At 45.2% G+C, this 12,866-nt stretch overlaps 1 protein-coding gene across 4 annotated transcripts in view; it reads right to left on the minus strand.

Moving 5' to 3' along the window:
• Positions 1 to 12,866, minus strand: part of c14h21orf58 (chromosome 14 C21orf58 homolog) — a 137,480-nt gene that overhangs the window by 32,101 nt on the left and 92,513 nt on the right. For all 4 annotated transcript variants that reach the window (XM_078228849.1, XM_078228850.1, XM_078228848.1 and 1 more), the window contains exons 3-4: positions 6,652 to 6,725; positions 2,073 to 2,222 (exon numbers count right to left, since the gene is read on the minus strand). In XM_078228849.1, coding sequence (XP_078084975.1) covers positions 2,073 to 2,222; positions 6,652 to 6,725 — 224 coding nt within the window. The remainder of the gene's footprint in view (positions 1 to 2,072; positions 2,223 to 6,651; positions 6,726 to 12,866) is intronic.

The following is a 12,866-nucleotide window of genomic DNA, read 5'->3' on the forward strand; positions in this document are numbered from 1 at the left end:
CTCTCCACCCTCCACAAGGTTTATTACTTTTTTTTAAGTGAAATGCAGCCCTACCAATCTCATTCATTTCATGCATAAGGTGGTGATATCCTACCTACTGCAGGATCACAGTCCCTTGTATAGAAGCATTATGCCAGGATATCGCCACAGGTGGCAACACAGGTGGAGAAGGTGGTGAAGAAGGCATATGGTATGCTTGCCTTTATAGGACGGGGTATAGAGTATAAAAGCTGGAGTCTGATGATGCAGCTGTATAGAACGCTGGTTAGGCCACATTTGGAGTACTGCGTCCAGTTCTGGTCGCCGCACTACCAGAAGGACGTGGAGGCATTGGAGAGAGTGCAGAGAAGGTTTACCAGGATGTTGCCTGGTATGGAGGGTCTTAGCTATGAGGAGAGATTGGGTAGACTGGGGTTGTTCTCCTTGGAAAGACGGAGAATGAGGGGAGATCTAATAGAGGTATACAAGATTATGAAGGGTATAGATAGGGTGAACAGTGGGAAGCTTTTTCCCAGGTCGGAGGTGACGATCACGACGGGTCACGGGCTCAAGGTGAGAGGGGCGAGGTATAACTCAGACATCAGAGGGACGTTTTTTACACAGAGGGTGGTGGGGGCCTGGAATGCGCTGCCAAGTAGGGTGGTGGAGGCAGGCACGCTGACATCGTTTAAGACTTACCTGGATAGTCACATGAGCAGCCTGGGAATGGAGGGATACAAACGATTGGTCTAGTTGGACCAAGGAGCGGCACTGGCTTGGAGGGCCGAAGGGCCTGTTTCCTGTGCTGTACTGTTCTTTGTTCTTTGATGCATGAAGTCAGGCATACCTTAACATTCATAGTTGGAGTAAAAGTCCTCTATGAAAATTTTCAGCCTTGGAAATGGATTGACACTGCCCAAGGTCATTTCATATCAGACCCTCAGAGCCAAGAGACAAAGGAGACTTCCATCCCCTTTCGCTGGCCTAGATCTGAACTTATGTCCCAGTGTTTAACACTACAACCCATCCATGTAGTGATTGCAGTGAAACTGGGATTGTGTGAAACATATTTTGCAGTGATGTGTAATTGTTACAAATTTCTCCATTTCAAGCAAGTAATTTAGGAGTTTTGTTTTATTCATTCATGGGATGTGGGCATCGCTGACTGGGCCAGCATTTATTATCCATCCCTGAGGGCATTAAACACATATTGCTGTGGGTCTGGAGTCACATGTAGACCAGACAAGGTAAGGACGACAGATTTCCTTCCCTAAAGGACACCAGTGAACCAGATAGGTTTTTCCAACAATCAACAATGGTTTCATGGTCATCATTAGACTCTTATTCTATTTCACCATCTGCCATGGTGGGATTCGAACCCAGGTCCCCAGAACATTACCCTGGGTCTCTGGAATACTGGTCCAGTGGTAATCCATCTGGTATCCCAGATTAGTTTGTTATAAATGAGAATTTCTGAAGCAAGTTCCTGACTTATCTGAAATTCCTGAAAATGGAAACCAGTCCATATTTGAACAAAAACAAATACTGGATCCTGAAATAACAGAAAATGCTGGAAATGCTGAGTAGAAGTGGCAACATCTGTCGAAAGAGAGACAAAATTAGCGGTTCAGGTTGATAAATTTTCATCAATTCCGATGAAAGTTAACAAACTGAAATCTCTGTTCTTGACTCTCCACAGATGTTGTCCAGGCTACAGAGTGTTTCCAGCATTTACTGTCTTTATAACTGTATTTGAACCATGGTTGGCACAATGGCACAGTGGTTAGCACTGCTGCCTCACAGCGCGAGGGACCCGGGTTTGATTCCCGGCTTGGGTCACTGTCTGTGTGGAGTCTGTATGTTCTCCCCGTGTCTGTGTGGGTTTCCTCCAGGTGCTCCGGTTTCCTCCCACAGTCCGAAGATATGCATGTTAGGTAGATTGGCCATGCTAAATTCTCCCTCAGTGTACCCGAACAGGCACCAGAGTGTGGTGACTAGGGATTTTCACAGTAACTTCATTGCAGTTGAATGTAAGCCTACTTGTGACTAATAAATAAATGGGCCATTTTCCACCATCTGGTTTTGTGCCTTACCGTGTGTTGGATAATCCGAGGTGGCTCTGGTGGGGGCTGCTGATAGACCTGAATCGGTGGTGCCTGGCGAATGGGCTCCAGCCGTCGGTAGTGTCTCCGGGTCCCTCCCCAAGTGTGTGGCCGGGAGCACTCATCCAACAGGTGCTGTTCCTGAAAAGATAACCTTGAATTACCACACTGGTCGAACCTGTTCCACATGCTTCAGTCCTCCTGCTCCTTTAATCTCCGTTTCTCACCATTTTACACAGCAACACTCTCAGCCAGTCATGTTTAGAAACTTAGAGGTTAGTGGATAGAAAAAATGGGCGCTGTGGATCCAGGCAAACTCAGTGTACTGTGGTTGCTAAGCGTTGTCCAAAATCCAAAAACAAAAGCCTGCTTTACTTTGGCCAGCAATCAAGCGTGGCTTTCAGAACGTCAACATCTCACAGGGTAGAACGCGCCTCCGGGCTGCAGAGCAATCAGTAACAACAGCCCAAGAATTATATCCCGAAAGGGATAATTACACCACATCTCCTCTTTTGTTTTCGTTCTTTTCTTCCCTCAAATTGAAATGCACTTCCTGAAAGTTTGGCGGAAGCAGATTCAATAGTTAACTTTCAAAAGGCAATTGGATATATCCTTGAAAACAAATTACAGGACTCGGGGGACAGAGAAGAGGCATGGAACTGATTTGATAATCTCGTTCAGGAAAGTTAGGCTGGATGCTCCTCTGCATTATATCATTTTATGGATATCCCAGGAGTCACCGAGACGATGGAACATGAACTAATTCAGCAAAGAGCAGTAACTTCATTCCAGTGTTAATGTAAACCTATTTGTGACACTAATAAATAAATAAGAACAGGGCTTGAAACTGGAAATCTGTGTCCGATTCTCCAACCTCTTCAGACGGCCCACAGGAATCCCAATGCCCTGGTGAATGAGGCGTTGACCGAAAGTCGGGATTCGGAGGGGTGTGAGGACTCTCGGGATTCACTTGCTCTGGCCCCAATTGGGTTCCTGACCAAAGTGGGTGGCAACCAGACAATTATTTAAATTTGTTAATTTGAATGTCATTAGCAGTTTTGACAGCCAATTCACCAGCTTCCCAACATTCACCCGGCCTGCTAGCAGGGATGGCACCGGATGGGCTTGTTGCTACCCACAAGCGGGGGACAAGACATGCTGGACCCTAAGGGTCCAGGGGAGTACTACCAACCCCTCAGAAAAGAGGGGCTCCTCCCTCCCCACACCATGCAGGTTTGAGGGTGACCCAACCCAAAGCCCCTCAACCTTCCTTCCCCCTTAGACCCCCCATTCAGCACCCATCCCCCCTCAGAACACCCCACTCAACCCCCCTCCCTTCAGACCACCCACTTAGCTCCTTTCCCCCCTCAGACCCCCACACACTCCCCCTTCCCACTTCTAGCCTTGGCAAACATGAAGATCGTGCCCGGCCTGGGGATTCAGGCAGCTCTGTGATCAACATCTGCATCCCTGCCTGTCAGCTGCGTAAATTCTGAAGTGGACAGGTCACTTTAATCTCCATGCCCCCGGTCACCTGGCAGGATTTTAAATCATTGCAGCACTCCATTCTGCAGCAGGAATTTTCCTTTCTGCCTGTCAGAAACTGCAGGTGTGAGCAGACCTCTTTGAAGTCCTTTGACAGAAAGGAAATGTCAAGTTCCCGCTGGGTGGGGGTGGGGGGAGGGGGGGTTTCCATTTTGCACAGATACACACTGAGCTATAATTTATGCACACAGCTTTGATTTGAATCTGCTGAGGTTTCCTAACAAGCTGAAACCATCTCCATTCCAATGAAACCTTTAGTCTGTAACAAATTCAGTGCAGTGCCTTGAAAAAGATTCAACTGAGAGCTCAATGGATTTCTATCATCCTCCAGCCAGCTGTGTTTATTTTCATTTCCCTTCACGGTTGGATGCACCTCAAGTACCCCATGGATCCTGACTGCTTTGACAGTGTCTGAGTTTCACTTCCTCCTTTGCAAACCACAATGGTTTTGAAGACATGGACTGCTGGCCTAAGTGGAGCCAACTGGTTTTAAACCACCCTCTGCTGCTCCTTCCCTTTTGGGCAAGCCTCCATTCACTTAACAGGGGAGCCCGTACTCTATGAGGTCCATGGGGAGATCTATTGACCATCCTCCGTGGCCACCATAACACTCATCCAGATATTTGTATGCCTTTCTCCGTCTCTGTAATCTACTCCAAATCCACAACCCTCCAAAATATATATGCTCCTCTAAATCTGGCCTCTTGTGGATTCCCAGTCATAATTGATGCACCAGTGGTGGCCGTATCTTCTGTTGTCTCGGCCCCAAGCTCTGGAATTTCCTTCCTACACCTCTCTGCATTTCTACATTGCTTTCCTCTTTTAAGGCCACTTCTTAAAATCTACCTCTTTGACCAAACCTTTGATAATCTGGCCCAATACCTCCACAATTGTCTCTGTTTTATACTTTGTTCTATAATGTCGTGGGGAGCACCTTAGGGCATTTCATTGCATTAAAGGCACTATATAAATACAAGTTGTTGTCGTGAACCAATTGGGTTTTTAGAACAATTTGGTTACTTTTACTGATACAAGTTTTTAAATTTCTCTAGTCTTTCTAAAGCTCCCATTTTGAGATTTGACTACACGTCCTCTGGACTACTAAGTGAATACAATACTTTACCTAGTACTGAATAATATATTTCTCGGTCTGGGTGTAATGTATGCAATTCTAAGAGTCATGCAGCCTTTATGGCATAGAAGGAGGCCTTTTGATCCACTGAATCAATGCTGGCTCTCTAAAGAATCAGTCCCATTCCACCAGTCTATCCTCATGGCCCTCCAAACGTTTTGCCCTCAAGTGCCTATCCAATTTCCTTTCAAAATCACTGATTGTGTCCTTTTCCACCTCATGTCATTACCACTCACAGCTTAAAAACATTCTTCCTTGCAACCCCGTATCTCTTGCCCAAAACTTTTAATCTGTGTCCCATACAAGTCCTTCTACATTGAGCTAATGGGAACAACTTTTCTTTATCTGTCTAATCTTTCATAATCTTGTACACCTCTTTCAAATCTCCCCTCAACTCCTTTGCTCCAAGGAAGACAACCCCAGCTTCTCCAACCTAACCTTGTAGCTAAACTCCCTCATTCCTGGAAACATTTTGGTAAGTGTTCTCGGCACCCTCTCAGGGACCCTCACATCCTTCCTAAAGTGTGCTGGTCAGAACTGAGCACAATAAGTGTAGCCTATCTGAAACTATATGAAGGTCAGCTTGACTTCCCTGCTTTTGTGCTCAATACCTCTATTTATTAAGCTCAAGACCCCATGTTTACTACATGGCTGCTTGGTGATTCTCCATGAGAGAGGACTCCACCCTCTGGTCTGATTTGTCCCTCAAATTAGGTGACCATCTTCTGCTGTGCTATCTTAAAGGGACAGACCCGACAATCACATCCCTCCCCCCTTAATTTTTTTATACAAATGTCAAAAACTATTTACTCAAACCCACATTCTAAATACACATTATGCACACAAATTAGACATTTGTAAATCAATGTAGTGATTGCTCAATGATGAGCTCCTGAGGCTCGCATTTAACATAACACTTCCACTAGTTGGCTATAACTATGCACAATTCCAAAGATAATCTTGTCTGGGATTCTTCCACACAGGGTTGCTACTTTCCGAGTTCGGTCCTGGAATTTGTGTTGACCAAGAGCTACATACTTAATTCTGTGGATGGTGTCACTCTCCAATCCTCCATTGATCTTTTACTCTGTCAAGCACCCTATTCTACAATGCACGCAGGTACCATCATCACAATACAACACAGTTTTGTGTCTTGTCAGCTCCTTCTCAACCTCAGTCTGTTATTTGTGAAGGGAATGGTCGTGGTACTCTATTTCTGATGCTTAGGTTGTGTGAAAGTTCTTTCTCTTTCTAGCATTTTTAATCACATCTTTCCATCAACCATTTTAACATACTGGTTCTTGTGTTTTTCTATTAGTGTGACCATTTCAGCAATCTTGTTCTGGTGTATAATCTTAGTTTCCTTCTCTGCCCGAATTGCTGCTTTGTCTAACTCTCTCCGGCACAACTCCGGTGGCTTCATTTTCTACTCCCTTCCTTTCGTCCTCTGCATCAATCCATCTTCTGCATCCACTGCTTGTATTTTTGCACTTAGCCTCTGCCAGTTGCAGTTCAGCCTGAGCCAGTTCCAGCTCCATCACCTGCAGTTGGATTTTCCTTTCTCTTGGTAATCTCAGAAATCCCTTTGGACCTCGAGCAGAACAGGAAGATCCCACTGGCAGGTAGGGCCAGAAAATCCCACCTAAGCTACCAAAAATAGTATTTAATGTTTGCTTTGCTTAACTCTTGTATAGTAAGAATTTTTTTGTTCTTAGCCATCTTGTGGATCTTGTGGCTTAATTCTTTCAGTAAATAACTGGGATTTGAAATTTATATTTAAAAAAATACTGGTCTCGATCAAGATCATAATACAGGCAATGCCCTCCCTAAAGACAAACAGTGGAGTAAACAATACCCAAAACAAGCTCTGGGGTTTTTCCTCATGACCCTTACCCTCAGTTTTTGCAGCAAGCCTTTTCTTCGTTTTAGTGCATTGTGCAGCGCATCTCCCTGTCCATCATAACTACCTGCATAGAAAACAAACACAGACTGTTTGACAGTTGTTACAGTTCTTACTCAAAGTACAAAAAAAAACTTGCATTTATATTATGTTCCTCGTGTGAGAACAAAATCTGAGAATGCATTAGAGTCTGGAGAAGAAGCAAGTGAACACCAAGTAGGAGGAAGGAATTAGGGATGGAGCTGATAAAACTGATGAAGAGAATCATTTTCGGAAGACTTTTGAAAGTAGGATGAGAGAATGCAAGGAATTAATGGAAAACACCCAGAGAGCAGAAGCGCAGTCACTGAAAGAGCAATCACCCGCGGTGGAGAGCGGAGGAAGAGGTTCGAGTAGCAGGCAGTGTGTCACAGAAATGAAAAGCATGAGCGGAAACATAGGAATTCCCTGTGGTGGTCTGAAGCATTTGAAAATATAGCCAAAGGGTTTGAAATAAGACGATAAGACATAGGAGCAGAATTAGGCCACTCGGCCCATCAAGTCTGCCCCGCCATTCAATCATGGCTGATATTTTTCTCATTCCCATTCTCCTGACTTTTCCCCATAACCCCTGATCCTCTTATTAATCAGGAACCTATCTATCTCTGTCTTAAAGACACTCAATGACTTGGCCTCTACAGCCTTCTGCGGCAAAGAGTTCCACAGATTCACCACTCTCCGGCTGAAGAAATTCCTCCTCATCTCTGTTTTAAAGGATCGTCCCTTTAGCCTGAGGTTGTACCCTCTGGTTCTAGTTTTTCCTATTAGTGGAAATATCCTCTCCACGTCCACTCTATCCAGGCCTCGCAGTATCCTGTAAGTTTCAATAAGATCCCCCCCTCATCCTTCTGAACTCCGAGTACAGAGCCAGAGTCCTCAACCATTCCTCATACGACAAGCTCTTCATTCCAGGGATCATTCTTGTGAACCTCCTCTGGACCCTTTCCAAGGCCAGCACATCCTTCCTTAGATACGGGGCCCAAAACTGCTCACAATACTCCAAATGGGGTCTGACCAGAGCCTTATACAGCCTCAGATGTACATCCCTGCCCTTATATTCTAGCCCTCTTGACATAAATGCTAACATTGTATTTGCGTTCCGAACTGCCGATTGAACCTGCATGTTAACCTTAAGAGAATCTTAAACAAGGACTCCCAAGCCCCTTTGTGCTTCTGATTTCCTGAGCATTTTCCCGTTTAGAAAATAGTCCATGCCTCCATTCCTCCTTCCAAAGTGCACAACCTCTCACTTTTCCACAATGTATTCCATTGCCACTTCTTTGCCCACTCTCCTAACCTGTCCAAGTCCTTCAGCAGCTCCCCTGCTTCCTCAATACTACCTGTCCCTTCTACATATCTGTGTATCATCTGCACACTTAGCAACAGTGCCTTCAGTTCCTTCCTCCAAATCATTAATGTATATTGTGAAAAGTTGTGGTCCCAGCACTGATCCCTGAGGCACACCACTAGTCACCGGCTGCCATCCTGAAAAAGACCCCTTTATTCCCACTCTCTGCCTTCTGCCAGTCAGCCAATCCTCTATCCATGCCAGGATCTTACCCTTAACACCATGGGCTCTTATTTAACAGTCTCCTATGCGGCACCTTGCCAAAGGCCTTCTGGAAATCTAAATAAATCACGTCCACTAGTTCTCCTTTATCTAACTTCCTTGTCACCTCCTCAAAGAACTTGATGTGGAGATGCCGGCGTTCGACAGACCCAGGGAGCAAGTGAGAAGTGGGGCGATAGAAGTGTAGGGTTTAGAGCAGGTGACATTCATGGATAGAATGTTTGACCAGCCACATCAACCACGTCACTACCACAGCCAATTTAATATGTGACAAGTGGCTCACCTCCTGTCCTCTGAAATCCTCTCCACCATCCACCAAACTCTAGTCAGGTGTGTGATGGGAGTACTTGCCACTCAGCTGGGTGGGTGCCAATGCAACAACGCAGAGGAAGCATGACACCAGCCAAGACAGGGAAGTCTGCTGGACCAGTCACTCAGTATCCATCTCCGTGATTGGCACATTGTGGCTGCAGTATGAACAATCTGCAAATTGAACAGCAGCAACTCACCAAGGCATGCTCAAAACCACATTTTAGCCCCACCGACACTAGTATTGATAAGATCAATAATAACAAGTTCACAGGAATTTTATTACCTTCAAGTTGCTACCAATTCACACATTACCCAAATTTGGACATTCACCATAGTCCCTTCGTTGTCTCCGGATCGATATACTGGAATTCCCCACAAAACATCATTTTGAGACCACCATTACCACAAAGCACAGTGGTTCAAGGAGAAGGCCCACTGTGACATACGCAGGACAATCAGGGATGGACAATAAATACATTGCCCCCATCCTCAGAAGAAATAAGAAACTATTTTAAAAGAAGATTCTGAATGTATTGTGATTTAGAGGGTGGGAAACAGGGAGAAGATCAGAGGAATCCAGGCCGAAGTGGTCAAACCATGATTTAGAATCTCAGCAGCAATGGTGGGATTGGGGGAAGCGGTTGGCAAGGAGATGAGGAGGAGGTGGGCAATGGCTTATGGGTAGAAGAGGGCAATTTTGATGGAAGAGAATATGGTAAGTTTCTGATAAAGCAACACTCCAAAGTTCTGCATCACTCGTTTAGCTTGAGGTGATAACTGAGGAGCTGGATGGAGTTAAGATGAGAGGGTCAAAGGAGTTGTAGAAGTGGCCGGAAACCAAAAATAACTTCAGTTTTGTCTATGTTGAGACAAAGGAAATATTGATTGATCCAAGATTAGATTTTGAAAGGTAGCTGGAGAGTTGCGTTGAAATTGAAGAGGATGTGGAAAGGAACTTGGTCATTATTATTACTTATAGCTAAATGAAAAACAAATTTGCATCTTGTCATTTGGCGACAGATATCAAGAACAAAAAGTGTTAATGCAAAGATACACTTCAAACTCTGACAATTGGACCCGAATCCCCTGCAAAACAGCTGTTCTCCTTTCTGCCCCCTTAACAAGTGCTTTCCTCTCTCACACAGCATCATTTTCCCTCGCCACTAGGACCTTTCAGCTTTCTCCTCTCAATGGTTTGCCTTGCCTCCTGTCTAAACACCGCATAGTCTCTCATATCCCCATCCTGCGGCCATCTAGGTCCAATTATCCGGAATTCCCTCACCATATCACTCCTCCTCTCCCACCTGTCTCTCCTATTGCAAAACCTCCTTACAACCCACTTCTTTAACCAAATGGCCCTCCTTCACTCTTTTTGTTGGTTCAGCATCTGTTTTCTGTCCATCTCTGTGAATCACCTTGCCGTGTTTTTCAGTGTTATAGGCAGCGTATAAATGCAAGTTATTGTCATTGTCACCCTCTTGTCCCACTCCTGTAACAGAATCCCTCGCGCTTTCTCTCCAGTTCACTTCTCCACGATAAGGTCTTTACATTTCCTGTATTCTTGTCGCATTTGTATCAGCTTTTCTCACCATCCGCTTCAACCCACCAACACTCCCACTCCCCTTCAGCTCCCATATGGATCCCACACTACTGAATGGATCAGGATTCCCAAAAATGGTGGAAACCTCATCTCCTGGGAAGTATTAAAAAGGAAGATCCAAAAGCATTTCAGAAATCAAGCCAGGATTTGATCTGGAGCTGAGCACTCAATCTGACTTCAGTTATTTTGTGAAGCTGTTCTGAAGTGAGTTCTCTAATTTGCAAGAGAAAGATTCTAAACCGGGCTGTACTGCATAAATATATCAGAGAGAAAAAACAATGGGCAGAATCTATAGCTCCTGCCAGCAGAGGGAATCGTGGTGGGAAGGGGGAACGAAATTTAGCAGGAGGCCAAAAATCAGTTTCCCAATGGCAGGAACTTTGAAGGGTTATCCAGACTCGAAACATTAGTTCGATACTCTCTTCACAGATGCTGCCAGACCTGCTGAGATTTTCCAGCATTTTCTGTTATTGTATATCATGAATGCTCATTAAAAGCCCAACACGTTGGAATCTCGTTCCTCCTCCAAATGAAATTCCCTGCCGGGGGAACTTAGAATGTCCACTTTCAAGACTCTTCATAAGTGGCGTGCACCTGGCGAGGCAGACTTCTTCTTGGACTTTTAGGTCAGTAGAAGTTGCTTTCACCTTCTTTTCACACCGTCACTGAGAGATATCAACTAGCTGAAGCACGTGCTACACCAAGGCTAAGCACTGGGTAGGGATGAGACCAAGATAGGAACTTGACAGGGATCAAGGAGCAGAATAGGAGAGTGAATGGCTGTCCGGATGCCGTTTAAATATGGCGCCTGGACATTGGAGCCTATGAGGTAGTGGTGGGCAGGCCACTTCCTGCCTGCACTCCCATGAGATTCAAAATGCTCCTTGTGGATGTATGATTAATGAATTGAACAGTGTAAGATCTTGCATGTTCAGCCGCTTTGTTCTCCAATGGAATGGACTCCAAGGATGGAATTTTATGGCCCTTCCCACTGGCAGAATTTTCCAGTCCCACTGACGTTGATGGGCTTTTGAAAGGCTTGTCGCTTTTTTCCAGCCCTGCCCCCACTTCAACAGGGCCTTAAAAGTCCACCCCAACTTCTGCTCCTGCCACTGGCCTGAATCTCCATAGAACCATAGGCTGGAAATTTACCACCCCGCCTGCCACAGGAATCGGAGCGGGCGAGGGGTGGACAATGGAAAGGTCCACTGACCTCGAGTGGGATTTTCCAGTTTCGGGATGAGCGAGGCATTAAAATCCCGCTCATAGAATCCCTACAGTGCAGATGGAGGCCATTCGGCCTGTTGAGTCATCACTGACAACTATCCCCTCACCCCACGTATTTACTCTGCTAATCCCCCTGACACGAAGGGACAATTTTACCGCGGCCAATCTACCTAACCCACACATCTTTGGACTGTGGGGGGGGAAACCGGAGCACCCGGAGGAAACCTAAGCAAACACTCCACACAGACAGTCACCCTCTGCTTAATGGTACAATCACAGGATTTACTGTAAACTCTTCAAACTGTGTTTGAAACAGATCAGTTTGGTTGCCATTTATTTTCTCAATCTTGCTCAGAATTTCATGAGACCCCACTATACACCAATTGATCTATCTGCCTGATATCTGTAATGGAATTGGTTCATTGGGACCAGATTGCACACAACTGAAGCCTGGAAAAGAAACCTTTTCAACAATGTCGCTAGAAGTCAATTTAGGGGCAAAGGATAGAATTGGTTGATGAAATTGGTTGGACGGCACAGTGGTACAGTGATTAGCACTGCTGCCTCACAGCGCCAGGGACCTGGGTTCAATTCCAGCCCCGGGTCACTGCCTGTGTGGAATCTGCACATTCGCCCTGTGTCTGTGTGGGTTTCCTCCGGGTGCTCCGGTTTCCTCCCACAGTCCAAAGATGTGCGGGTTAGGTTGATTGGCCATGCTAAATTGACCCTAGTGTCAGGGGGATTAACAGGGTAAATATGTGGAGTTACGGGAATAGGGCCTGGGTGGGATTGTTGTTGGTGTAGACTCGATGGACTGAATGGCCTCCTTCTGTAGGGATTGTATGAAACGATTCAGGATCAAGAAACGTTTAGAATAGGTTGAGGTTAAAGCTAGATAAAGGCTAAAATGTATTCAACTTTCCAAAGACAGCTTAGGGATTTACCTCAGGGTAAGTTTGTTCTCAGACAGAAACTAATTCAACAATGAAAGGTATATACAGAATAAATAAAGAGAAACTGTTTCCAATGGTCAAATAGCAGAGGACACAGATTTCAGTTGATTGACAAAAGAACAAGAGGTGGCAGAGGGAAAAACTTTTATGCAACAAGTGGTTAGGATTTGGGATACATTGCCTAATGGAGTGCTTGAAAAAGTGCCAATAATAACAGTCTTCAAAAGTGAATTGGTAATTATTTGAAGGAGAAACTATTTCAGTGACATGGGGACTAACTGGATCGCTCTTCAAGAGAGCTGGAGCAGACTCAACAAGCCAAACCGCCTTCTCTGTGCTGTACCATTCCTTGACTGTTACAATGGAAAATAACACCAAGTTGCGTTCATATAGTTCTTTAAGTAGAAAAAAATCCTGAGGTGCTGCACACAGCTGTAATTAGACAGAAATTAACTAGATAAAGAAGGAGGATTTGAAGGAGTAGAAAGATGGAGAGGCAGAGAGATG

Source organism: Mustelus asterias, chromosome 14 (assembly GCF_964213995.1).
Source record: "Mustelus asterias chromosome 14, sMusAst1.hap1.1, whole genome shotgun sequence".
Taxonomy (NCBI): domain Eukaryota; kingdom Metazoa; phylum Chordata; class Chondrichthyes; order Carcharhiniformes; family Triakidae; genus Mustelus; species Mustelus asterias.